General features: G+C 36.7%; 1 protein-coding gene across 12 annotated transcripts in view; it reads left to right on the forward strand.

The window, feature by feature from the left end:
• CACNB2 (calcium voltage-gated channel auxiliary subunit beta 2) overlaps positions 1 to 26,507 on the forward strand; it is a 250,153-nt gene that overhangs the window by 187,918 nt on the left and 35,728 nt on the right. For all 12 annotated transcript variants that reach the window (XM_032678280.1, XM_032678290.1, XM_032678298.1 and 9 more), the window contains 3 exons: positions 19,760 to 19,882; positions 24,212 to 24,348; positions 26,174 to 26,250. In XM_032678280.1, the coding sequence (XP_032534171.1) occupies positions 19,760 to 19,882; positions 24,212 to 24,348; positions 26,174 to 26,250 (337 nt within the window). The remainder of the gene's footprint in view (positions 1 to 19,759; positions 19,883 to 24,211; positions 24,349 to 26,173; positions 26,251 to 26,507) is intronic.

Here is a 26,507-nt window from a genome sequence, read left to right on the forward strand (position 1 = left end):
AAGGGCTGCAGTGTTCTTTTCGAGGACAAGAACTAGTGAAGTGCATAGGAGTGGCAGACCTGAACTGCTATATTTTCATTACTGTCTTCATTTATGTCTTCTGTCTGGTAGCACAGTTACCCTGTATGTAGGTTACCTGTAAAGATGACAAAAAAATCATGTCTTCTGTAGCATACGTTAAAGAAAAATTGGATAAGTCACAGATTGTTTTGCTATAATGTTAAGATATTGTCATATTGTCTGTTCAGAGATACCCTTTATCCTCTACTTCAGAGACTCGAGTTACTTGTGATTGTTGTCTTTTTCCTCTATATGCAAAGGAAAGAGCAGCAATTTCTAAGCCTCAGCAGATTTTATTCCTTTCCTTCATATGCATTGCCCATTTACAGAAATGCTATGTCTGACTTAACATGCAAGTTTACTTTCCTGGCCTTTTGACCTTTTTCTATTCTTGGTACTGGGTACAAGTTTTTGTATCATGAGCTTAATTGTTTTTTTCTTTAAAGTCAGACATTAATAGCTTGGATTTCATTCAACCAGTCTTATATGTGTAAGACAAAGAAGCAAACAAGTCAACAGACCTATACCAGTGTGATAAAAGAGATAATTTACAATTTGGAAAAAAAAATTAAAAAAAAGTAAAATCCTCACAATACTTGAAGCAGTTCATGAAATACTGATGGTAGAGAAATGACAAGGCCAGGGAGTCTAGTGGTTTGTGAGGTTATGGGAAGTGAAAGCTAGTCAGCTGCCATTACCCTCTGCTTGACCACTTTGATATGGTGAACAAAAAGGTTAAAGGTTTCATGTTGTTTGCTTCTTCCCTCTTCCTTCTGGGAACAGTTGCGTCCCTTTTCTTGGCTGGATCAGAAATAATGTCCTGACCTCATGAGGCATTTTCCCAGGAATTAAAGTCCCCTCCCTCTGTTCCTTGCCTTCCTGCATCCCATGGGATGGTGCTTCTCTCAGCAGTCTGACTAAATAGCCCCCTCAGAGAAGAAGGATGTGTCTCCCAAGGTCTTTTCACTGGGGTGGTAGGATTTTCTCTTTCCAGAAAAGAAACAGTATTTATAATGAAGGGTCTGTTAGAAGCTTGTCTCTGCTATGCTTTTGAAGGCTCTAAGCTTTTCCTAAGCCTCTCAAGGGTTACTGGGTCAGCTACAGCTTCTGCTTCCTGAGGAATTCATTGGTTAGTTTTGATGTTAATGGTTCAAATCTGGTATAATGTACTAAGCCAGTGAAAGGCAGCATGTTCTTCACTGCTTGGAACAGGGCAGAAAAACACTCTCAGGTGGCTTGAAAAAACACAGTTTTTATCTTTTGTAGAGTTTAATGTTTAACTGAATTTGATATTTAGGATAATAAATGCAGTTTGTAGACCCCAGATCCTTTTTCATACTGAATTTCTCTTTATTGAGACTGTACTGTTACTGGACTACCACCAAGGGAAAGCAGTTCCCCAGTGCTACCATTAAACATTCTTTTTCTGTGACTTTGGCTTTTGGTTAATCACAGAGTGTGGTGGACATTTGTGTTTTGGTCACAGTGGTTACACGTATTTTGCTTTTACCTACTCACCTATCATCAGAAAACTTAAGCGTACTTGCTATGTGTAAGACTTCTACTCCCTCTATCAAATTTGTGTGAAAAACTGAAAACCACTGGCTGCAGAGGTCATGGTGTGTGGGGTGACTGCTTGGGCAAGCACCAGAGCACAGTCTCACACCTTAAAGTACGATGCCATGAACCTCATTCCCTTGGGCACGCAGTGTAAAAGTCTCAGGAACACTTTTCCTCTGGTTTATTGCTTTCCTATAATTCCAGTGGTACTGATGCTCAGAGTAAAGAAAAATAAAGTCTCAATACAAAGACCAACATAAACCAAACATCCTCTTATGCCTCCTGAAATCAGAACTGGCCAATTCGATCCTATGCAGAAAGGAAAAAAAAAAAAAAAAAAAAAAAGAAGAAAAAGTGCGAGCAAATAATACTGGCATGGTTAAGTCAGAAGGGGTTGGACTTTGGGAGATTTATGAGAACATTGAGTTACATGGCCAGAACACATTATACGAGCTGAACTGTAAAAAAGGGGGAATACTTCCAGCTTAAATTCTGTTTATAACTTTTGCCTTTGACTTGCTACATAAAATGAGAATAAATAAAAGTAATCAGTTTACAGTTGTAACTGATGAGAAGAGTTACTTGGTGTTTGTTTTGTAGCTCCAATCACAAAAGTGCAAACAGCTGGAAAAGATAGAATTTATACGGAATTTTTTTTTTTTATTTTTATTTTTATAGAGCAAAAAACCCCAATCCAATACATAGGACAATAGACTTGCTACCTAAGCAGCAGCTGTCTGCTTCTGGCCTGGCAGCACAGCCAGGGCCAGCCCTGCCACCCAAGGCTGTGTTTGCCAGAGTTACTTGTTTCCTGCCACCTTGCTGCAGTGCTGCAGTCAAGAGGATGGAAGCATGACAAAAATGTGTAACTGAGGCCTGACAACTCTCCATCAAAATGCCTCAGCTACTTTAGGAACTGCACTTCATTACGACACTGAATTTTTTAAGATTCTGGTCACTTACCAGATTTTCCTTCCTCTCTGTGGCCCCTAGGTCTGTCACATAAACATTTTGGCAAGAAGGTCTGCCAAGCCACATAGAGCAAGTGACACAGATAGTGAACAGTTTTGCACTTGGATGTGCTTCTGACCTTCCTTTAGCACTTGACACAACAGTTGAAGGTGATGTGGGGTAGAGATGAAAAAGAAGGAGGGGAATGAATTTTAAAATATATTTTGAGCAATAGGCTTGCTCGAATGTCCTTGCTTTGCTGGCTGCTGTGCTTTTGTTGACTGGGGAGAGCTGTGTTGTTATCACACCAGAGGTAAAGCTAAAGGCTAGATCTAGCACTACCTCTACTGATTTTCTCCATGAGCAGTGCTGAGATGCAGGGTGGTGCTAGCTCCTGTGCTGGGGCTGCTTCCAGTGGCCCAGAAAGCTCAGTCAGCTGCTGCTCAAAGACAAGTGGCAGAACAGCATCCCATCAATTTCTCTTCTAACACGCTCTTTCACAGCTTAAGCTGTCTCACTCCTTCTCTTTTCTTTGCCTTTTTCTTTATTTATTTTTCCTCTGTGACAGTTTTGTCAGTCTTCATGGTGTTTTAAATGCCACATTTCTGGCAGGTGTAAAAAGCTTTGAATGAGTGAATTCTAACACTTCCCTGTCTGGCCTATGGAGGCCAATCACTGGTTACCTGACCCTCTGTGCTGACTTCCAAGCAGCAGACAAATGAACAAATTGCCCTCTGGAGTACCACCTTGTTCACGTCTCTTGTCCTTTTCCCTGCCTGTTTCTTGGGAGAGTGGGTGTTGAAATCACTGTACTGCCAGGAGACTTTAGGATTGGGACCAGCCTGGGAGTAGCAGATACCTGATGCTTTTCTCTCTATGCCTTAGGTTTTGAGGGTTGACTCTGTGGGAAAGTCTGAATATCCATGTTAACTTCTTGGTAATGTCCTTTGGGCTCAGCAGTCCAGGATGTTTGGCTGTTTTTCTGGCTCGTCTGAGCTTCCAGCTCCTGACATACTTTCTACTTTTTTTCTGTCTTTTTGTAATCTTTCTACTCACAGAAAGATTTGTAGTTGGCTTGATCTATCTTTCTTCCATACAAACACAAGCAGCCTCCTTATTGTGAGGGATTAAAGGGTGCTTTACAGGCCACTTTTCTGCACTTTCTGTATCTCAGTAAATTGCTACCTGACCCAACCTGCTATAGGTGACTTCTGCTCTGAGTAAGGTTGCTCTTTTTCTTAAGGCTTGTTTTCTGCCTAGCAACTTATTAACTTTTTTAGTTGAATAAACCGCACTTTATTTCTTGTAGGATCCAAGAAAAATAAATCTTTCCTTCTGTCCCTCTGGTTCCAGTCTGTCCCTGCCTGCATATTGCCACTGTGAAGCTGACTATGAATACTTTTATGAATTTTGATATATAGGCCTTAGATGCCACATTAATAAACACATGAGAAGTTCATAGAGTACCATAAAAAGGCAATTAAGTAACCCAATATATATGGATACAGAGCTGTGTGTTTGCTTTGGAGACAAAAGGTAGGTAAGAAATAGTTCACTAGAAATATCTCTGTTCATAGAAAAAAATAGTATGAGGTGCAGGAGAGGAGATTTGCTGTGCTGTTGACACCATGAAGTCCAGCAAGAGTTTGACCAAAGTGGAAGTAGTGAAACAGAATCTGAGTGTTTTGTGAGTGTTAGCTTTTCCAGTCGGTTGCCTGGTGATTGATGCCACCTCCTTCCTTCCTTCTCTTCTTCCTTCCTTCCTTCCTTTCTTCCTTCCTTCTTTTTTTCTTTCTCTCTCTCTCTTTATTTTTCTCTTTCTTTCTTTCTTTCTTTCTCTTTCTTTCTTTCTTTCTTTCTTTCTTTCTTTCTTTCTTTCTTTCTTTCTTTCTTTCTTTCTTTTTTCTGTCTTTCTGTCTTTCTTTCTTTCTTTCTTTCTGTTTCTTTCTTTCTTTCTTTCTCTTTCTTTCTTTCTCTTTCTTTCTTTCTTTCTCTTTCCTTTCTTTCTTTCTCTTTCCTTTCTTTCCTTTCTTTCCTTTCTCTCTCCCTTCCTCCCTCCCTCTCTCCCTTCCTTCCTTCCTTCCTCTTTTCCTCCCTTCCTTTGTCTCTCTTCCTTCCTTTGTCTCTCTTCCTTCCTTTCTCTCCCTTTCTACTTCTGTCTCCCTCTCTCCCTTCCTCTTTTTCTTTCTTTCTCTCTCTTTAATATTTAAGTAGTAATAAGTGATCAAACTTTTCACACAATAGCTGGCAAAGACTGGAGATGAAGTCTAAAAGTAAAATAATTTAGTAAATGGACATATTTTGGTTTTTAAAATAGACTTCTGTAAATGTGAAAAACTTCACAGAGTAAAATAAAACTAAGACTTAAAGGGATTTCAAGGTATTCCCAAGAAGACTGTTTTTCTACGTACCACACAGGCATTGTGTAACTTTTCCCTGAAACCTGACAGTTAAAAATAAGTCATTTTCTGTGTTCTCCGTGCTGTTTTCTACACCTCATATCATCATTGCTGCTCCTGTCCAAACTATTACTCTTCTCCTTGAGATGGTGCAACACGTGCTGCGTGAGGCCCCAACCGCTCTCAAATTGTGTGGAAAGATCGTTTCTTGCCTGGTCATCTTCCATGGGGTGCTTTCTTTCACTCATTTAAGACAGTCACTTCTATTTGTGATCCAGTTCTTCAATCCTGTCATTAAGACATTGAGTCAGTTAAATATTTCTTTCTTACAAAGTTGATGAGTTTCTGGTCATCTGCAGCTTTCCTGATTAAATTGTGCTCTATTTGTCATTTATATTATTCTTCCAGTTTAGTAAGACAGTGTTGCAGACTTGCTGCTTTCTTCCACAGCTGAATCACAGAATATTCTGAGTTGGAAGGGACCCATAAAGATCATTGAGTCCAACTCTTAAGTGGATGACCCATGCAGAGACTGAATTCACCATGCTTTAACCAACTGAGCTAATCTCAGGGTCTTTTAGTTTCCCCCAGTTCAGTATTTGTAAATTTAAGAAGGACATTTTGTCTCCCATCATCCAGATAGGTAAAGGAAATTCTGAATAGTAATGGACAAAAACCACAAAGCTGCAGAACATCAATTAATTTGTTTTTCATATTTCATAGCAACTGTTAACTTTTCCAATCCATTGTGCAGTTCCCTTACTTTAGCATTAGTCTTAAAAATTGCTTGTGAGACAGAGGAGCAAGGTTCAGAGCATCGGTCAGTCCAGCAGAGAGAGGGTTTTCTGCCATCTGTGTATTCTCCTATGGAAAGAATTAAGGCTGTGTGACATATTTTGTTACAGAGACTTTCCTTGTTATCTTTGCTTTCTCTTCATAAGCTATTTTTTTTTGTTATTGTGATTTTTCTAGAAACTGAAGCTAGCTCAACTGTTTTTCCATTTGTCTTAGTCCTTTTTTCTTTATTACTATGCTTCAAAAATTACCAGAGCAAAATATGCTATACCTGGAGGTTTATTAAACCTCTGTCTCACTTCTATTTTTCTTTGTATACCCTTAGTTTTTATTCCTTCATAATCAGGGTGAAGTTTAGACTTTTCTCTTGGGTGCAATAACTCTTTTCTTGATCTATTTTTACTATTAGTATAAATTAAAAGCATGAGGAAAAACATTATTACTATTTGAATATAATTTTATGTTGATTTTCCCCATTTGTTGATTCTATTATATTAATATAATTTCCCCTTTGATATACTTTCCTAAATTTCAGGTTATGAACTTTCCATCTTTTTTCATATAGGTTAATTTGTGCTTGTGCCCTTAATATTATTTCACTGAGGACCTGTCACTTTCCTGAACTATTTTTTTCCCTGAGAATTTCTTCCCATGGGAAGCACTTATACTTGAGAGAACGCTGAAAGTGTGATAAAATCTGCTTTCCTGAAGACCATTGTATTCATTCTCCTATTATCAGTCTTTCCTCACTGTTGGGGAGTTTTTTTAATTCCTGATCATTTGTTTCTTTCCACTTTCATGTTTTAAACAGTTTCTACCAATTGATTAGAAGCAAACCTAGGACAGCCCCCTTTATTTTGTTTTACCTCCTTGTGGCTTCCAGCACATTCAAACAGGTTACTCTTGCACTTCTTGGTTCCATTCTCCATAAATGTCTACATAGTTTAAATATAACATTAAGACAATGAACTATCTTTATATAATTTTTAATTATTCAAATAAAACCCTTTTTATCTTCTTTAGACTTGATTGCTTGTAATGTATCTCTTTCATATATCTTCCTTGGCTTGCTTGTTTGGGTTTTTTCCCGATTTTATCCTTAAATCAAAGAGTTTCGATGATCTGTCCCATAGTGCATTCTGAACTTCAGAGAAGGCCTATGTATTTGTTGGTTTAGGAAGCATACTTCTTCTCCAATCCAGGAAATGCTATCTTCTTCATGTAAACTCTGATTATGCAATTATCACATAACTCTGTTTTACTAATTAGACATGATTGCTGTTGTGCAGTGGACTTCCACTTCTTTCCACCACCATATCGGTGAGAATAAAAAGTGACAACAAAAATTTTGTGTAAATTGTTTGGTGATACATAAGCAGAAGAATTAATTGTCTTTGTTTTTTAACTGGATGCTGGTTAATTAGATACATCTCTATAGTTTCATGTGAAACCAGTCTTTACAAACCCATCATGATATCATACACTATTAAATAAGAGTTGTTTTACAGTGAATATTTGAAAACTTAAGCACATGTTCCATTACAGTAATATGAAAATTACAAAGCTGTATAAAGTTAATATTGTGTTTATATTTATTCATTTTAAGTAATTTTTATTCCCATTATGCAGAAAAGGATTCATTTTAAATGAAAATGAGTAAAACACGCTTTTGTCTCCCAATGTCTGACTCAAAAACTGACACAGCCATGAAAACACATACTAGAAATTTTTACTTTGATACCAATCAACGAATTTTAAAAGTTTTTCATGCTAACAAAGAAGAATATTTCTTTGGGATGAAATACAAACGTAAAAAAAGCTTGAAATGTATTATTTAAATAATAACTACTGACTTTATTGTCTTTCCATTCTCCATATCTTGCAAAAAGTTTTATTCACAAAAAGCAGAATGTTTTGACAACATTGCAGCTTAATATTCTACTCTCAAGCTTCACTCCAGTTTCTTAATTTCTTTAAGCAAATATGGAAATATAATATGTCTATTAATAAAACTCATTTAAATTTAAAAAAATATAAAGAGCAGAATTCTACCATCTGTTGTCCTGTATCCCTGGTGCCACTTTGTGCACATGGGCTATGTCATAATAGCCATTTACATGGCATACAACAGCATTTACGCATTGAGGGTGTTGAGGCACTCTGGCATGGACAGGGCTGTATCACCAGACCCATAGCTGGTGACATAGATTAACTCTTTACAGGGAAAGGTACTTCAGGGGGAAAAACAAGAAAAAACAGGGGAGAGGAAGAGAAAAAAGGCAAGGAGAGCCTTGGCCAGCTGGAGAAAGAAGTGATGACATCCCCTGCTAAGTGTCCTCATCCTCCTCTGGGTGTTCTCCCCTTTACCGTATGAGGCAGTGAGAGAGAAACTAGATTTTGGATTTCTCTAATATAAACTAGACCCTACAAAATAAAGGGCAAGACAGTTTGGGGGTTAGAGGGGAGAAGGGCTGATTCTCAGGCCATTGACAGTCACTTGCCAGGAGAACCTGCTGCAGCAACAGGTGATGACATGTGTAATGTTGAGTGTGTAAATGGCAGCTACTTATGAATGAGATACCAGCATGTGTAATACCTGTTGTCTGTGGATAAAACAGCTTGTGCAAATAGGCAGGTGTATCATACAGGGTGGATTCCCTGGTAAGACTGATCACAGGCAGCTCCACTTGCTTTGGTTCAGCCTGAGGAACTGTGTCCCTGCATATCCACAGAAAATTCAGTCCACTAAGCCAAAGAAAGTAGAGTAAATTTAAAATGTCTAGAAACCCAAATTAGAATTCTTACTGCCACTTTGCATTTTAATGCCATGTCTCTTTTTCTTACAAAGAGAAAATAGTTACAATTCTGTGTCATTTTATTTTATGCTTTTATAATAACTCTTGCTGCATCCAGCCTGGAATGAAACCTCAACAGTTCTACGCTATAATAAGAGTAAGGTTTATTGCCAGCTAATGTTTCATCTGCTGGCTAGATGACTAGCTGTGCACCAGCTGTAAAATATATTCTGTAAGGATATCATCATCACAGCACTTCACTCTTGCATCTCATACACCCACCAGGAAACACGTTTTATCTTGTGCTCTGAACATAAATGGGATGTTTTAAGGAAAAGTAAGTAAGAATATTAGGAAATATTAAAGAGAAGTAGTTCTGTTTTTATCTCATTACTGTGAGATAATGTTTTTGGAAAGGAATGAGATGAGAGCTCTCAGAAGTCTGTAGGTGCTGATGATGGGCTGCTCTTGGCACAGCTCAGATGCAGAGTGGCCCAAAGCCTGGCTTTTAGCTGTCCTTTTGTTGGCTTCTCTCCTACATGGTTCTGCCTGGTTTCTGGCTTATGTCAGAGAACCCCTAGTACTGCTCTAGCTTAATTCTAAATCTTTGGAGGATTTTTTTCTGGCAAGAAGGGGTCTCCAGAACACATGAACAAGACCATGACTCTTTTTGTACCAGGGCAGGAGAATTGCAGTGCAACAGCAGCTCAGTTGGTACTAAACCTCCTGGGAACTCTTCCCTTCAAAGAGAAGGGGAAGGGGTAAGCGCTCAGTGGTCTCCCAGATGTGCACAGGCACAGTGATAGTCAGGCTGAGGACTCAAAAATTGCCCTTTTGCTTAAAGCACAAAAGGAGGATTACAACAGACACAGGAGAATTATAATAGATAAAGTTGGCGATGTAGAATTTATTTTTCTTATGTTTGTCATTCTGCCAAAATTATGATATTTGGCCTAATATTTTATATATTTCTTATAAGCTTTATGTAAATTTTATTTAAACAAAACAACAAAAAAAATAGGACAAATTTTAGATAAAATTGTTTCTCTTTGGTTTAGATAAAACTGTTTCTCTTTGTTTTAGATATCTCTAGTTCCCCAGACTCATGGTGGTTCTGCTTTTAGCAAATATTTGAAGAGCAGAGCCAAACTGTGCCTCAGTTCTAGTCCTCTGCCTCTTACAAAATATTAAACCATTTGCAGTCTGTCAATTCTATGATGGAAGTTGCAATGATTTTTTGGCAGTGGATATAGAGATTTCAGTCGTACTGATGGTGTTTGAAAACGTCAGTGTGACAATAGAAATGCATTTCCTGAGTGATCTTTTTGTTGTTTGTTTTAATTAAATGTGGAAAATTGCGGATACACACATAAATAAATAGAAAAACCTACAAACTGTGTATGTAATGTCAGGTACTCTAAAGCTAGAAAATGACAGATGTAAAGTGGTCTATGCTACCTTAGCTTTCCTGTGCTATATATAATGTCTATAATGCTATAGACATTACTGTATAGTCTGATTATATTTAATAACTAGTTGTTGATTGTTTGTTTCTTCTTTCTTGTCTAGGGATTGGTTCATTAGTTCCCTGCTTGGGGGATAGAGAGAGGCAAAAAGTTATTCATGCCATTTTAAAAAGAGATAAATCATACGTTAGTGACCACTTGCTTTTCTCTTTTGAACTGAGGGAGCCTCACTCTTTAATGGTAAAAATTAATCCATTGGAGGGGTGTAGGATGCTACAGAGAGCTTCTTGAGTTTTGCACATTCTTGGTTTGTTGCACAGAGAGATCCCTCCTGCATGCAAGTAAGATATAGTACATATTGCTCTCTACAACTACCTGAAAGAAGTAACTGCCTCTTCTCCCAGGCAGCTAGTGACAGGACAAGAGGAAAAATGGCCTCAAGGTGTGCCAGGGGAGATTCAGGTTGGACATTAGGAAGAATTTTTTGGAATGGGCTACCTAGGGAGGTAGTGAAGTCACTGTCCCAGGACTTGTTCAAGAAAAGACTGGATGTGGCACTGAGTGGTTTAGTTGACAAGGTGGTGTTCGGTCAAACGTTGGACTCAGTGATCTTGTACATCTTTTCCAACCTTAATGATTTCATGATTCTATGATTCTATAGTACTGACGTGAGGGAAGATATAGGATTGTGAAGTTAATGGTTGAGCCATAATACTATACATAGTGAGGGCTAAGGTAAAGGTACCACCACCATCCCCCAGAGTAGCCCCATTTTCACTTTTTCTAGGTCTGAGATGTTCAACTTTTCAGGTTTTAACAAATATTCATTTACCACAGCTTTAAATATTTGTGTTTCTGTGCTCTATGTTTCTGTAATCTGTATCTGGGCTGTCAGGGAGATTTGCAGTTGAGATTCCATTTGAATTTATAAATGAGAAGTATCTCAGATAGTGCAAGACCTACACGAGCAATAGATAACTCAGGTGAGGGACAGGATAACGTCAGCTATGGCTATAAAATGTAATCATGTGAAACGGGCAGGAGCATTGAGTCAGCTATGGTGTGTATCATGTCCTCGTATACCTTCTCAGTTTTAGTTCTGCATATAAGTTAACAGCTAATAGAACATTTGACTTTTAAGACTCTAAAATATCATCCTTGGAACCTATATTCATATAATTCCTGGAAATAGAGCAGTCTAGCTACAAAATGTATGTTTTGAACAGAGGAAGAATTTTTCAGCATTGTTTCTTAAAATAAAACACTTAACATGTTCTGTAAAAGTGAGACATTGTAATAAATATTAATCTTTGGCTGTAGCAATCATAGAGACTTTCTCATACATTTGAAAAAATAAGCTGCAAAATTATTTAAATATTGGAACCAGCAATAAAACTTGCATGCATAATACTGAATTAAGAAACATTTTCAGCAATGCAGCATTTTCTCAAGAGCTTTTGATAATAGTATCTACGTTTTTAACCAACCACTGCATTGCTGATTAATTTAGTGTTTACTTTAGCTTGCTGTGTCACAGATTTATGCTTTTCCTGGAGAATTTTTGTTTGTGAATAGCCTGAAAATGTTACTGCAGATCTTTTCTCTGTGTGAACCTCAGTTTAGCCAAAAAGCTAAGATCTACTAAAATGCTGTCTCATAGGCTTAAAATGTCTCATAAGCATAAAACATCTTCATTGTGACATTGAAAAAAAGAACTTGAAATCCCAGCGCAGTATTTTTATTGCAAATGACAGTTTTCATCTGCTGGCTTTTGCTGCCAGAATAAGCATGTTTTCAGCAAGCACAAACAGACTTTTTCAGCTGTGCCTGTTTCCAGCGGTTCCTGTTAACTCCTCAAGTGGGTGGTACTGAAGAGCCACCTTTCTGGCACACTTGCATGCAGACAACACATGGCCACCATCGAGTTTTGGCATTATGCTCTAATAAAAAAAAAGACCCTGCTCATATGAGAAAGCTCAGTGTGCGTCAGTAAAGCTATTTCAGTCTTTGCTGCCTCCTGAGCTGAATGTAAACCGACATCGGTGACTCTATTAAAATACGATTTCGCAAAAGGAAGTAGGAAACTTGACTTTCAAGCTGTGTGTGAAGATGAGCTAAAATAGTAACAAAAGTATCTCTAGAGAGTACTAGAGGACAAAAAAAAATTTCCTCTGAAGTCTACCTATTGTTAAGAAAAAATGAATCTGTCAGACTCTCTTTTGTACCAGCTGGATGTGTTAAATTTTCTTTCTCTTTAGCACTGAAACCAGGCTTTGCTGTAGGAGGGATTACAAGGAACTAGAAGGATTCAGAGATTTCCTCAGAAAATTTCACCAATGGGCCTCAATCCTAAGGAAAATCACACTTAAGCTTTAAAAGGTGTTTCCATGCAGCAACGCTTACAGCTTGCCCAGAGTCCAAAAGGAGGGCTGATCATGGCAGTGGCTGGTGTAATGGTCACACGTCCTTGCTGGGTGCTCTTGCAGGATGGTGCACATTGGTGTCAGGCACCAGAGAGCACTGGTTGTGACAATTCCTAGGCAAGAATTTGGTGAGCCAACCCTTTGTAAGGTAATGGCTGGGCACAGTTCACCTTGCCCTTATTTTGGAAACAGGTGAGAAAATGCACTCAGATCAAATAACTTCATGTCTGACCACTTCTCTCCCAATCCTTCAGGAGGTATCAAAAAGCCTTAATAATTCAGAAGAGTTTGAATGTCATTCTACCATTGTTGTGCCTAACCTGCTACTTATTAGCTACAACTGTACTGTGTTTTGCTCTCCCACTGTACTCTTCAGCTGCTTCATTTTGTTGGAAGTGCTGAATAGAGCACAAATCTTCTTTTTAGACCCCTTACACTTAGAACTGGAAATTGGTGATTTCTACTAGTAATAATACTTCATTTTGCATGTACTAGAGTATATAATCAAGTATTTGTTATCCAATATAGATTTTTATGTCCCTCACTCATTGATACGTGAGAGACCTGTAGTTCCTGCGTGTCTTTTCACCATCACAGTGGTCAAATACTGGAGCAGGATGCACAGAGGGGTTGTGCTATCTGTTCTTGGAGGTGCTCAAGACTCAGTTGGTCAATGCCCTGAGCAGCCTGATGTAACCAGACCTGTTTTGGGCAGGGAGATCTGTTTTGGGCTAGGAGACACCAGAGGCCCCTTCCTGCTTCAATTATTCTGTGGTTCTGGCTTGCTATCAGACTTGTTTGGTATATGCATCCACACTAATAAAAGAAAACCTGATCTTTCCTGGGAAGTCAAATTATTGATCCCTGCTTTTAGTGACAGCAGCTGCGTATGCTCTAATTTTCAGTTGGGACATCCATGAATTGTTGTTGCTTCCTTAGCAATGAGATTGCTGAGCAGATGCTATTGTTAGAGGCTGGACAATTACTTATCTGTAATGAGGCTCCAGCAATGATCAGCATTTAGAACAAAAATTACCTGTGAATTGTTTATGTTCTCAGGTGGGTTTTATTATTGCTTCATGTGTAACAGATGTATAAATTAAAGTACAAAATAAAAAAGGTAAAATAGGACAGTTATTATTTTTGCTTTTGCATTCTCAAGCTACTTTCGTGACAGTATATATTTCATAACATTGTAAATTTCTTTAATAGTGAAAATCATGTAATTCTCTAAAACATATAGGTTTTGAACTATTCCTGCTTTATCTGACTCTGTCATTAGCAGGGCAAAATACAGTGACATGCTTTTAACACAGCAGTCGTTAGGTCATCAGAGTGCTATTGATCTTTGTCCCGTGTGGAGTATTAATATTGTTTATGGCCCAAATACTATGTACAGGGTTACTCTGTGGAAATAGCGCCAAACATAGGTCATCATTTGTCATATTTGCTCCCTACCAAGACTGCTAATGAAAAGTTTAGTAGCAGTAATCACTTTTCCTGAGCCAAAAGAAATGGCATGGCATTTTAAATTTTCATGAGTTCAAACCTGCTAGTGATTTCATAGAGACCCATTATATTCATTACCCAAGAGAAAAATAATTCCTTGCTTTCCGAATAAGATTACATGCATCTGTGAAAAGTGGATAGGATGAAGGATGAGTAGCTTTACGTAGAAGTAGGGAAGGAGTGGACTTGCTTTGAGACACATTTTCTGAACTTTAACACAGATGCCAACTTTGACAAGCGTTGTTAAAATGGTAACTGTAGTATTTTTTTGAATCAGTTCTTGCTTTTGTAAAGATATATTCTGATTTCATATAAACTGGTGTAAATACAGAAGGGCCTTTACTGTGAGAATGATGGAATAGAGTAAGAAATGAGATCGATCAGAGATCCTAGATCAAACCCAGGTGTATGAAAATGGTTTGGAGAATGCTGTCATCATTTTTTCTACATCTCAGTAGTGTATGGGGAATAGAGATACCTCAATTATGAAGCAACATTCCCAAAATTAGTGGCCATGAGGGAGATGACCTGTTGTGTGAGCAAATTCTATGTCAAAAAATTTCTCATCTTGGCTGGGATCCACTGCCTCCGCTTGGTTTATGGCACAGAATAAAATATCTGAAATTAGTTATAGGAAAAAGGGTCCTGTTATGTTTTAAGTACATTACTAGAAAACAGATTGTATTATTTTGCTGTGCTGTTGAATGAAATATTTCTCAAATACAAATTCAACCAAGCAGGTACAAAATTGTTTAAACTGACAAATTGACTGAGACAGATACAATGTGCAAATGCTTGTGTATGCATTCAATGTGAGTTAGTCATAACACAAGAGTGAGGGAACATAAGTAATAGAGTATAGTAATACTGCAAATAGTTTGGACTTAGTAATGAGGTTAGTATGAAGATGTATAAAGTAAATATAACTTGTAAAGGAAGAAGTGAGATCCAGATAGAAGAAGATTAAATTGACTAAGGTCACTCTAGACTCACTTTAATTTATGTTGGTTGTCAAAGTGTAAGCCAAAGTTGGTTTAACGGTTGGTGAATACGATTTTGTTGATTTATATTCTGAGTTTACATTGGAAGCTGAAACTGGTTCATGAAGAACCCCATTCCAGAGTGTGTTCCCTGCTGCCCTAGTGGTACAGATGATGGTAATGTTCATGTCTGGTTGTTCTCCTTGTGGGTTTATTCAGTCTGTTGAATGTTGTACTTTTACAGGAGAAAAAAAGAAAAACAAGGTGGAAGTGTTCATTCTGAAGATATATGAACTTCTCCAGGCCACTTTGTTTCTCTAGAGAGACATGAAATGTTAAACTGTTTAACATCTCAGAGCATCTGTCCTTGTAGTCCAGTCTGTGGATTAACTGAGTGCTAAACTGCCATCCCATTTTCATATAAATTTAGAGAATGAACAGAAAGTGCTTAACTGTTTTGACCCAATCTAATTTTAGAACTGTAGGATATGTAACCAAATGCTAGATATATTTTAAAGTATACATATGCATATGTGAAAAAAATTACTACTTTTTCATCGGACCCTAATTACGTAACAACTGAACTTTTTTAGTTCAAGACAATGTAGTTCAGGAAAACTAGTTAACTTGACAGTTCTGGGAAAGCTTCAGAATTATTTATTTATGTAAAAAGACTAGAATTTAACTTCTATAAATTAATTAGTTTTAAATATTCAATTAGATGAAGTATTGTAGTATAATCCCATGATAATTCAGTCTCCCTTTCTACCAGTATGACATGTATCTAAAATGGGACATTCCATTTCTGGGAATATCTGTAGCTCAATGTTCTGTTTTGTTTTTCTGCTCATAGAAATTAATTTTTTGATGGCAGAAAATGACAGAGGAGTTTTACCTGTTACTTTTTTTTCATATTAAGACAGGTCTGGAGTAGTTTCTATTTTATTCTTTTTCTTGGATAACCAGGTGTTGTCTTCTAACAGGAAATTTTAGATCACTTCTAAGAAGTATGTCAAGGACACTAACTTACTGAAGATGTCTATTTGTTGTGATGCTGCAAAGATTTTAAAGTCTGTAGTCAGCCTAAAGTCTTTCATCCACTGATACTATTAGGAGTAAGTAACAACACTTGAGCAATTTTTTATATTTGCTAGAGGATACAGAAATTGTGAGAATGGATAAGCAAGCATACTAGCCCTCCTATCAGTGTTAGGCACAGATCGTTCCGCAATATTTCAGTTCTTGTTCTGAGATATATTTCTACAATGACAGTTTCCTATGCTTTACAAAATTATCTTTCTTAATAACACCAAATTATTTATTTGATGAGGTACTATTTGATACTAAACATTGTTTAGAACATTTGACAATTTAATCCTTATTCATATCTGTATTTTCAGTGTTGAAATTCGTCATAGCATAGAAAGCATCACCACTGTTAGTCTGTAATTTTTACATTGGGGAATGTTTTCTTGTTTTGTGTGAATATTAAAAACCAGTAACTTATGCTATCTTTTATTTTTAAGGAAGATACATGATATTGCTGAATTCAGTGCCTGTGTGATTACTTCTTTGTGGCATGTCTAGTTCTATAATAGTTTGGTATCTTTTATGTAAGGTAAATGAGCGGTAGTAATACTGAGAGAATTGTAAAGGAGATGAATAAGACAAATTTGAGATGCCAAGAAGTGGATATACCTGTTGCATCAACAATGCAAGATTTTTTAATTGATGTGGAGAAATCGCCAAAATTTATTTTTGGATGATCACTTTCATAAATACCCATTTTCAGAAATGTAATCATGACTGCATAATCATATCATAATGCCCTTCTAACAGTTTATCTGGTTACAACAAGGTTAACTCACTAAGGATTTATTGTTTACATACCTTTCTCTTATACTGGTGTCCAGAAATTTGTGTTAAGTGCCTAAACTCCTTTTGCAACACACTGGAAAAGATTAGGGTATGAGAAAGATGCCCAACACAATGAGCTAAGACAACTCTTAGTTTTTTATTGTGTTTGTATATATTCATATATATATGTATATATATATATTTTACATATATTTTTATATATGTATATATATATATATAAAAACTGTGGCTATCATCTTCTAACATAGTATGATAGCTAATAAATACATCTACTAAACTCATCTAAACCAGTTGCCTTTGTTATATATTTTTCTACATTTTTTTTCTGTTAATGGGTAAATCTGATTGGCCTATCTATTGTGTAAACATATTTTTAAAAATATTATTTGTGGTTTGAACTTTTTTTCTCTTGCATGGTAAAAATATAATCAAGTTGTTTATATAACCTATATCCATTGAGTAACATACAGAGCATGTTTCAACAGCAATAGGATTTTACTTGTTGGAAGAAAACAGACTTTAAAAATTATTGTCTCTTTATTTCATTATTGTGTTTCACATATTACTCTAATTTTTTTTAATTAATTTTTTTCCTAGAACAGGTTACCTGGAAAAAAAAGCCATTGACTATTTGCAATGTTCTAATTGTGGCTGAGCGGCAAGAGAGACAGTCAATGCTTGAGATGTGTTATTTCAACCTGTAAATATATTCACTTGTATTTCATTTTTTAATCTACCATTGGCTTTCTGGTTTAAATAAGTGTCTGTTTAAATCATAGAATCATAGAATCATCGTGGATGGAAAAATGCTCTATGATCATAGAGTCCAACAATTAATGTAGTGGTGACACTTTCAGTTTTTAGAGCCCTTCTACCCAAATCTTTCCTAAAATTTTTAAGATTTTTTTCACTGATTCCAGAAGAAAGAACAGATGGGATAAAGTTCTTCTCCAATAATTTCCTGATCATCCCTTTGTACAAACGTGTATTTAGATCCAGAATACCACATAAACATGAAGCCAATTCTGCAGTCTCATTGCAAAATTTAGTTCTGTTGAAACTGCTAGTTTCACTTCTGCAGGACCCAGAGATTCTCTTGACCCCACTGTTCTGAAAGAGCTTATTATTTCTCCTTCTAAATTAGAAAGCCTTCCTAGAATGTACTTATAGATGTAATTGTCTGTTTGTGGTAGTTCATTCAAATACAGGCCTATTTAAGGAGTTTTAAAGTCCGCTTTATTGGGACGCTGTGGCTTTTACAGCACATTAGACCTAAATGAAGCAATAAAGGGATCCTTCTCTCCATTTATTTCCAACGGTCCTTTCCAGGCTAGGTGGCATCATCCTGCCTTTAGAATTATTTATGTATCTCCCTCATTATTTTATAATGTATTTTAATGTGACAGGTCTCCGTTCTCTGGCACCATGCGAGTAATCATGGATAGAGCAGACAGGGATTTTTAGTAATCAGAAAAATAGAGAATGACTTTTGTTTTCAGGTATTCATGTTTGCTATCATGAAGTAGGGAGTGCATTTTCATAACTTCTATGTTGAGAAGAAAGGGAAGAAATTCTTTACATAGGAAATGAGATTTATTTTTTTGCTTGTCAGCTCAGTAAAATACCATACTTTTTACCAAGCTGAAGTGATGATGGATACCAACTAATAAAGCTAAAATTGTTTTCTGGTAGAAGTTTTACTATATCTTAAGATGAAGAGTTATGTCATACCTTCCTCAATCACTTGTGAGCACCTCTGAGACTTAGTTCAACATTCTAAAGAATATTTTACCAGCTTTAATGTATAGGCACTTCAGACTAGATAATAAGTACGGTGTGGAGAATTCTGGGATGGGCTAAAAGTTTAGCCTAGGGTAGGACAATGGTGGGTCCTAGGAATACTGTGGGTGGGTCCTTTGTTGGGAGACCAAGGTCAAGGTGGTGTTTAGCATGGAATAAAGCAGAATAAGTTCTCCTGTATTCTGGTTGTACCTTTGAGAGGAGGAAGCCCTCAGTAGTTACAGTCTGAGCTGATCTGGATGGCAGCTTTTATTACTATACCTGTGCAGAAAAATGTTCAGCACCAGTGGTACTTGGAAGGAGAAGGTGGAAGGCAGGGCTGGGGGCCAGTGGGGATGCTGACTCTTCCAGCACCTGCTTCTTGAAAACAGAACTTGGGAAAATCCTCTAAACTCACTGATGTAGCAGTAAAAGTTATAGAAAGAATTATGAAAATGAGCAAATCTCTCTGTGGTTGGTGTTTAGTTATGATGTGACAATCTTGGGGCACATTGCTGTGCTCTAAGAATGGCTTGCAGTGAGATGACTTACGTAGGGGTCACTAACAGCTGCTGGCACCTCTTCTCCAAATTTGTATTTTCCCTGAACACTGCTTGAGGGCTGAGGCTGAGAGGGCTTCACTAATGGCAGCCTTAGCAATGAGGCTGAGGTGACCAGCAGGTGGGGGCCCAGAAAAGAAAGGTATGGAGGGAACAACATGGTGCAGTGCTGTGCTCCCCTTGGCATGCCTTTTGCAGCCCCAGTGTCCCTGGGGCTGTAGGCTTTGTAGCTCTTGGAACCCTACCTCTTATGGCAGCCCCAAGCACAGAACTCAAAGCAGAACTGCAAACTAAGCATATTATATGGATCACCGACTGGGTTGTAGTTTCTAATTACTGACTTGACTGATCTCAAATTAATTCAGAGCTCTATCACTTTCTAAAACTCTGTATTCTATGAAATGTGTTGATATTAAATAACTGGTATCAGTAAACGTGATTCTACTTTATGTTTTGCATGGATGCGATGAGAGTTCTCTGTAATTGTTATGATTTTAAAAGGATAACTTACAGAATTCTTCTGTGTATATGTTTGTGTATATGTTTGTACATAAATATATGTTCACAAGGGAACTCTTCAGGCTGTTTGTCTTTTCTTTTGCAGTCAAAACCTGTTGCATTTGCAGTTCGGACAAATGTTGGGTACAGTGCAGCTCATGATGACGATGTTCCAGTCCCAGGCATGGCCATCTCATTTGAGGCTAAAGATTTTCTTCATGTTAAAGAAGTAAGTAAAACCAGAGGAGTAAGTGAATCTCTCTTTAAGGGTGTATTTGAGTAACAGTGCTACTATTTAACAATGCTGATTACAGTTCACATTGTTAAAGCACTTTTCAAATGTTATTTAAATAAGGTAACAGTGTATCAGGAATTGAATGTTCTTTTAAATGCTATCCTCCTACAAGCAAAGACACAAATTCCTTAAAATCAAATTAATGAAGTTCAGAAAGCAAGCACTTTTCTTGTCTAGTAAAAGTCCCTTATTTATAGCTTTAAAAGTGTGTGTGTCTGACTATTCAAAGATAAAATAATTGTGGTTTTTTTCTGACCTAGTACTATGAGGGTTCATTGTGATTCAACAGCCCAGGGTTGCTTCTCTTTTGTTTGTGTGATTGCATCTCAGTTAACCCCAAAATACTCAGGTCTCTTTTTTTTTTCTTTGAAGTTAATTCCCTGGCACAGACAATATTTTGTTAACAGTTACATGCTGGAGAACTGATATGATGTTTCAAAATGATAGCAACTTTCGTAAAAGGTGCTTTGAGTTTGCTGCATTGGCTTTCTTTTCCTGTAGTTTGGCTTCGAAAAGTTTGAATTTTAACATTTTCAAACACCAAGAGTAATTTTATTTCTTTGCTCCTTGCAAGACAATCCCAAAGAAATAACTTGGTAACTTTGCCATGCAGGCCCTCCTCTGCAGCGTGCTGCTGCCTTCAGAATGATTCCCTCATTGTTTGAGGTTCCCAGCTTCTATTCATATTCCATTAGGGTTTGTTTCAAAATGGTCTATCTGGAAATGGAAATTTATAACAAAAGAACTAGGAAGTTAACTTAAGGTTGATAGCAACTAACCACGCATGTGAAATTATGGCTTTGCCCCATTTTAGACTATCAAAAAAATCCCTCAATAGTTATGATAGATGATGCACAGTGATTCTGGTAGTGCCGGTGCTTTGCAGAAGCAAGAAACATTCCTAATACAGAGATAGAAATACAGGTGGACAGAGACTACAGAAACACAAGAAATGGACTTCTAGTGCCTTCATACTGCTGACTAATGGTCAAAATTTTCCATGTATAGTAAACATGCAAAAAGGGGATACTTTTGGTTCAGATTGTATGTAGTGAAGGAAATATGTTTTCTGTCTGATAGTAGTGTGAAAGAATTGCTCTGTTCTGTCCTATAATAGAAGTAGAGATGAGAAGGCACAGAGTTCTGGCAAAAGAAAATCATCATCATTCTCTGGTGAGTCTTGAAGCACTGGAAAATATGGCTCAGTTTGGTTAGATCAAATGATTTTCTATAGTCATCTATTCCATCTGTACTTCAGATGAAGTGGTAATCTCAGACTTTACATCAAATGTTTTCCCTGTTTCCATATGAACCAGAAACACAGTGTTAGCAGTTTTCTGTTAAAGTTTATGCTTTTTTCCTCACAGCACAACTTAGTCTCAGATGTACAGATACCTGGGAGACCATCAGGATGAAAAATTTCTCTGAACTTTTCTGAATCTCCAAAAATACCTTGAAAGGAAGCTTAGCTCAGCTGAGTTGCTCTAATATCTGTGACCACATGTAGCACTGAGAGATGGAAAAATAGATTAAAATGTGTTGCAGTCTCAAGTGTAATAGAAGAGGCACTCTGTGCTAATAGCCTTTAAAACCACCTGGTTTTCTCTCTAAGCTGTCAAGCAAAGTTGGCTGCCTAGCAGTGCTAAGCCAGAGATGGGTTGGGGACAGGACTCTGTGATCGGGTCCAGGTGGACCACTGGAATGGAAAAGCAGGAAAGGATCTGCAAGGAGTCAGACTTGGACTCTCTGGTTCCATGTTTGGCAGCAGCTGTTGTGTCTGGATGGGTTGAACCTCCCCAGAAGGGTGCTCCAAGCAGCAGCCCCTTTCCTGCATAGTTCCGTCCTCCCCCTCCATCTTCCATGGCCATGTCCTGCTTGCTCTTCAGGGCTCTGTATCCCAACAGATATTGCTCCTTCAGTAGTTTTGGTGCTCCTTGTAGTTAATGCTGGGAGAACTGAAATGTCCAAACTTCAATGATTTATGCAGATTAAAAGTAAAAAAAACATATGTGACAATGAAATGAAGTATTGCTTTTATATTTTATACCTAACTTGTTGCTAGAAATAAAGAAACCTAAGTTAATGTCCAGTAAGTTTTGCCCGTGTAATGATGCCATACTGGACCAATGCTGTCCTCTTCTTGTCCCTGAGGACTGTTCACTAATTTCTGCTGCTGCGAGGGCTCAAGAAAGAAAAAACTCAGTTCAAAATGTACACGGACAATGGTGAAAAGTATTGCAGCGATTATGTATGAGGGAAATTTATTTTCATTATTAGGTTACATTCATTAAAACTAAGTGGACATAAAGATGAAGGATTCCTTCCTGTATGAAGAAATGTGTGCTTCATCATGGTCACTTCTGAATATTTTGAGGCTTTAATTCATGGTCATAATTTTACTTTGCATTTAATTCATATTTTGTGTTTCCCTTGGCACTCCAAGCACAGGTGAATTACAGAGAATCACTCACCCTGGCCAGCACTTTGGGAGCTGGACACCTCACTACCAAGATTTCCATTGTTGCTTTTTAAAATTAGGAAGTATTATGTATGGTATTATCTACTTATAAAAGTACCTTATATTTCTTTTCATATACTGACACAGCATTTAGCTTTGAGACTTTGCAGAAGTGAATTCCACATGCTCTTATTTTTATATGAAGAAAAAATTTCTATGTGTTTAACATTTCTATAACTTCAAATAAAATTAATGTTGTTATGTAGTAATCTCTTGTACTGTAGGACAGCATGAAATAATAGCGGCTGTTCACGTTGTAATTTAATGATGGTTTTTAATTATCTGTCTCCTCCTTTTACCAAGTTGATGATTTAGTTAGCATTTTGCAATGAAAGGTTATAATTTTAATAATATGTTTCAGTCTAATACATCTTTGAGAAACTGCTATTTCAGATTAGCTCCCTATCAAATGCTGGTATTCTTTCTCATAAAGGCATCCCATTGGATGAATATTACAGATCTCCTTATATATTATGTGCTTAAAAGTGCTTTTATTTTAATCTCTATTTTTTTTGTTAGCTAAATGTCTTACAGTTGGTTTCGAGCCTCGCAAGATTTCTATAGTTGCCAAAATGAAAGATAATACTGCAATTTAGGTTGTGTATCAATGATCCACCAATGATGTATTCGTGGTGAAATTAATTCCTCTGTGTGGGAGCCCACACATTTTACATGTTTTATTCCTAACTGTACACTTGTTAAAGCTACTTAATAAATAATTTAAAAAACACTATAATGTTTACATTAAGAGCTTCAGATTCAAGAAGGCAACTTTTATTCACATTCAGATGTTCTTCTACAGTTTCATAAATAATCCAAATTATCTAAAATTCATATTTGGTGGTAGTTATTCCCATGGAACACTGAGAGTATTGCATGTGGGGCCATATAAAAGGGTGACCTATTCTCATCCAAAAATGGTGAATAAATAATAATGGGAAAAGGAAATAGTTCTGCTCTTCAGACCTCTGCAAAAAAAAAAACCTCCTCCCCAACCCCCTTGTGTGTGTATGAATAAATGTATTAGTCATTATCTCATATTACATAGAGCTGAAATTCAGTTAATTGGACTACTGGTGGATTTGTATAATTGTAAGGGCTTTTTAGTTATCTAAAGATATCCATTCCTTCTGGATCTATTATAGTTTACAATGCAGATCATGTGAGCTATATGCAGTAGAGTATATATGAGCAGCAGAATTTAGTCATATTTCAGAAGATTTTGGTGACTTTGGAGGAGTGGGGGAGTTTGAGAAGCAGTATTTTTTAATTTGAATAAGGAACTGAATATAATGGAATAAAACCAATAGATTATTACAGAGTCATAAAAATTGTAGCAGTAGGTCAGAGTAGATCAGAAGAAGTCTCTGATGTTCTCCAAGGAGAACCATGAAGAGAGAACAAAAGCAACTTTCCTGTATGAGGGAAAAGTACTGGGAAGCAAGAAAAAATAAAGATGGTGAAATGGGTGGAAACAAAAGCCAGAAAGAAACATAAAGTCTATGAAGGAAGGTTTCTGCTTAAGCACTGTGGATTTTAATAATTTAAAAGGAATAACTATTTTAATGTATTTCTAAATGCTACCACAATTCTTCATTGCCATAATAGCATAGCAGAGTGATTAAGTGCAGGAAAGAATTAAAAAAAAATGGCATAACTGCAAATTAAAACTAATAACAAAATTATCCCAGATCTAGTAATTTCTCAGTATGTTACTTTTTTCTTTTTTTTTTTCTAATCTGTAGAAATTTAATAATGACTGGTGGATAGGACGATTGGTAAAAGAAGGCTGTGAAATAGGATTCATACCAAGTCCAGTCAAACTAGAAAACATGAGGCTGCAGCATGAACAAAAGGCAAAACAAGGAAAATTCTACTCCAGGTAATAAAAAGAAATCATTAAAAATAGTAACATTGTCTGTGAAACAACTTCGAAATTAGTGCTGTATATTGTTCATATGTATGATTAATTATCGTAAATGGTAGTTACAAACACTTTGAAATAATGAAGGAATTAATATATAATTAGTTATACATTGTTATAGAATATATAACATATTTTATATGTTAAATTATTAATTAATAAGATACTTAATGTCGTTGCTATTTTAGAGAAAAAGTAGATATTTAAATTGTTTTTCTGTGGTGGCCTACAATGGAAGTTGGTCCATTTTTTTTATAAAGTATTTGCTAATATACCTTTCAGTTAGTACATTTACAATGTACATGCACAATTTTTGACTTAAAAAGTAATTTATCTAAATTCTGTAGCATTTGTTACTTGTTTTCATTATCTTGCTATTTATAAGTCATTTTAAAGCTCGTTTTATAAATCTGAGAAAATGTTAAGATGAATTTATTTGCAAGCCAAAGCCAGTGCCCATTAGTTAGTTCTTAGGGGAAAAAATGGTCTTGTCAAATTCATTGCCTACAAATACAGCTTTTAAAACCACTACATTTTATGATGGAAGTGTCATGTCAAGTCATTTGTTATGTCTGACTGCAACCATCATTGCATAAGAAAAAGAGTCAGTATCTATGTATTGAACAATACTGCGAGATAGTAATAGTGCCATCTTTGCTGTAGAATTCTTAATAAAGTAGCTTTCCAGTTACACATGTAGAAGCAAACACCAATTGTTAACCTGTAGGTATATAGGAAACAAATATTTCCAGTGTATCTGAGCGGGACAGACCTTGATTTGGACTAGGAACAATTTGGGAAGCCAAAAATGCTTTCCAGAAATGCCCATCCTCAACAGGAAGGGCTGGGGTGTTTGAAGAGCATGTCTGTGTTAGGAGGACACCACGATTCCGCAGCACTCAGCTGCATTCGCCAGCTGTGAAATGCCTTTCCCATGCGCGTGCTGTCCTCAGCAGAAGGATGCTGGGTTCCTTATTCCTCTTGGGACACTTCTGATACACCCAGATCTGTCCCAGCGATTTGGTCCCTTTCCAAATTCTCCAGAACTTCTCACCAAAGATAACATTGTCCTACACCACAAAGGCATTAACTTAATGCTTATTAATATTTTAAAATAGAGAAAGTGGAAACTAGTACTATCACATGAATTATTTGAAGAGTGAAGTAGGCTTCCTTACATACTTTTCAGGGCTTTTCTCGTTATGGTAACTGAAATAAATGACTAAAAGTATTGTTTGATTTTCATAACTTGAGTAGGTTTTCACAAAGCAGAACATGACAAAACCCTAGACTGCTTTGACTTTGTTTGAGAGACTTTTTTTTCCTAAGTGCTGTCTTGTATTGAGAAAGCAAAAAGAATTTGTACTTCAATTAAATTGAAAAAAGGTAGACAAACACAGTCACATCTTCATTAGAGATTTATCAATAACTCTTCAGTCAAAGGAAACAGATATGTTTACAGGCTTAAGAATTAGTCTTAGTAATGGATTATAATATTAATAATTATATACCAGTAGCCATATTAATAACTGGATTACATTAAGATCATGAAGTAGTGAGAGCAGCAAAATAAATTGCACAGCAGCACAAGGAGCATGATTGATGTTTGCATTTCCTCAGTCCTCAGTACGTGCATTTTGTGCGAGATGTATATTTTATACCACTGCCAGAACTGCTGTTTGTCTCACAGCTAACACCTCATTTAGAAGGCAGGTAATAAATAAACTAGAATAAATACTGAGAAAGCTACAGAACTTCAAACTAATTTATTACTTTACTCCAGTAAATCAGGAGGAAACTCTTCATCCAGTTTGGGTGACATCGTTCCTAGTTCCAGAAAATCGACGCCTCCATCATCTGGTGAGTAGGTTGTAAACCCTTTGGTTTACAGGCCAATCAACCTAATCTGTTAAAATTGATATAGATTTAGTTCTATTTTTCTTATTTCCTATACTTCATAGGTAGAACCTTAATGTTGCACTACCATGTAAGGTTGGTTTGGGTAGACTTGAAGTAATGGAGTCAATGCCAGCAAGTTCAGGCAGTGACAGGCACCATATTCCCTCTTTGCTTCTACCGTGGAGTTTTACAGCAAAACCATAATAAATTGGTGAGAC

Source organism: Chiroxiphia lanceolata, chromosome 1, assembly GCF_009829145.1.
Source record: "Chiroxiphia lanceolata isolate bChiLan1 chromosome 1, bChiLan1.pri, whole genome shotgun sequence".
Lineage (NCBI taxonomy): Eukaryota > Metazoa > Chordata > Aves > Passeriformes > Pipridae > Chiroxiphia > Chiroxiphia lanceolata.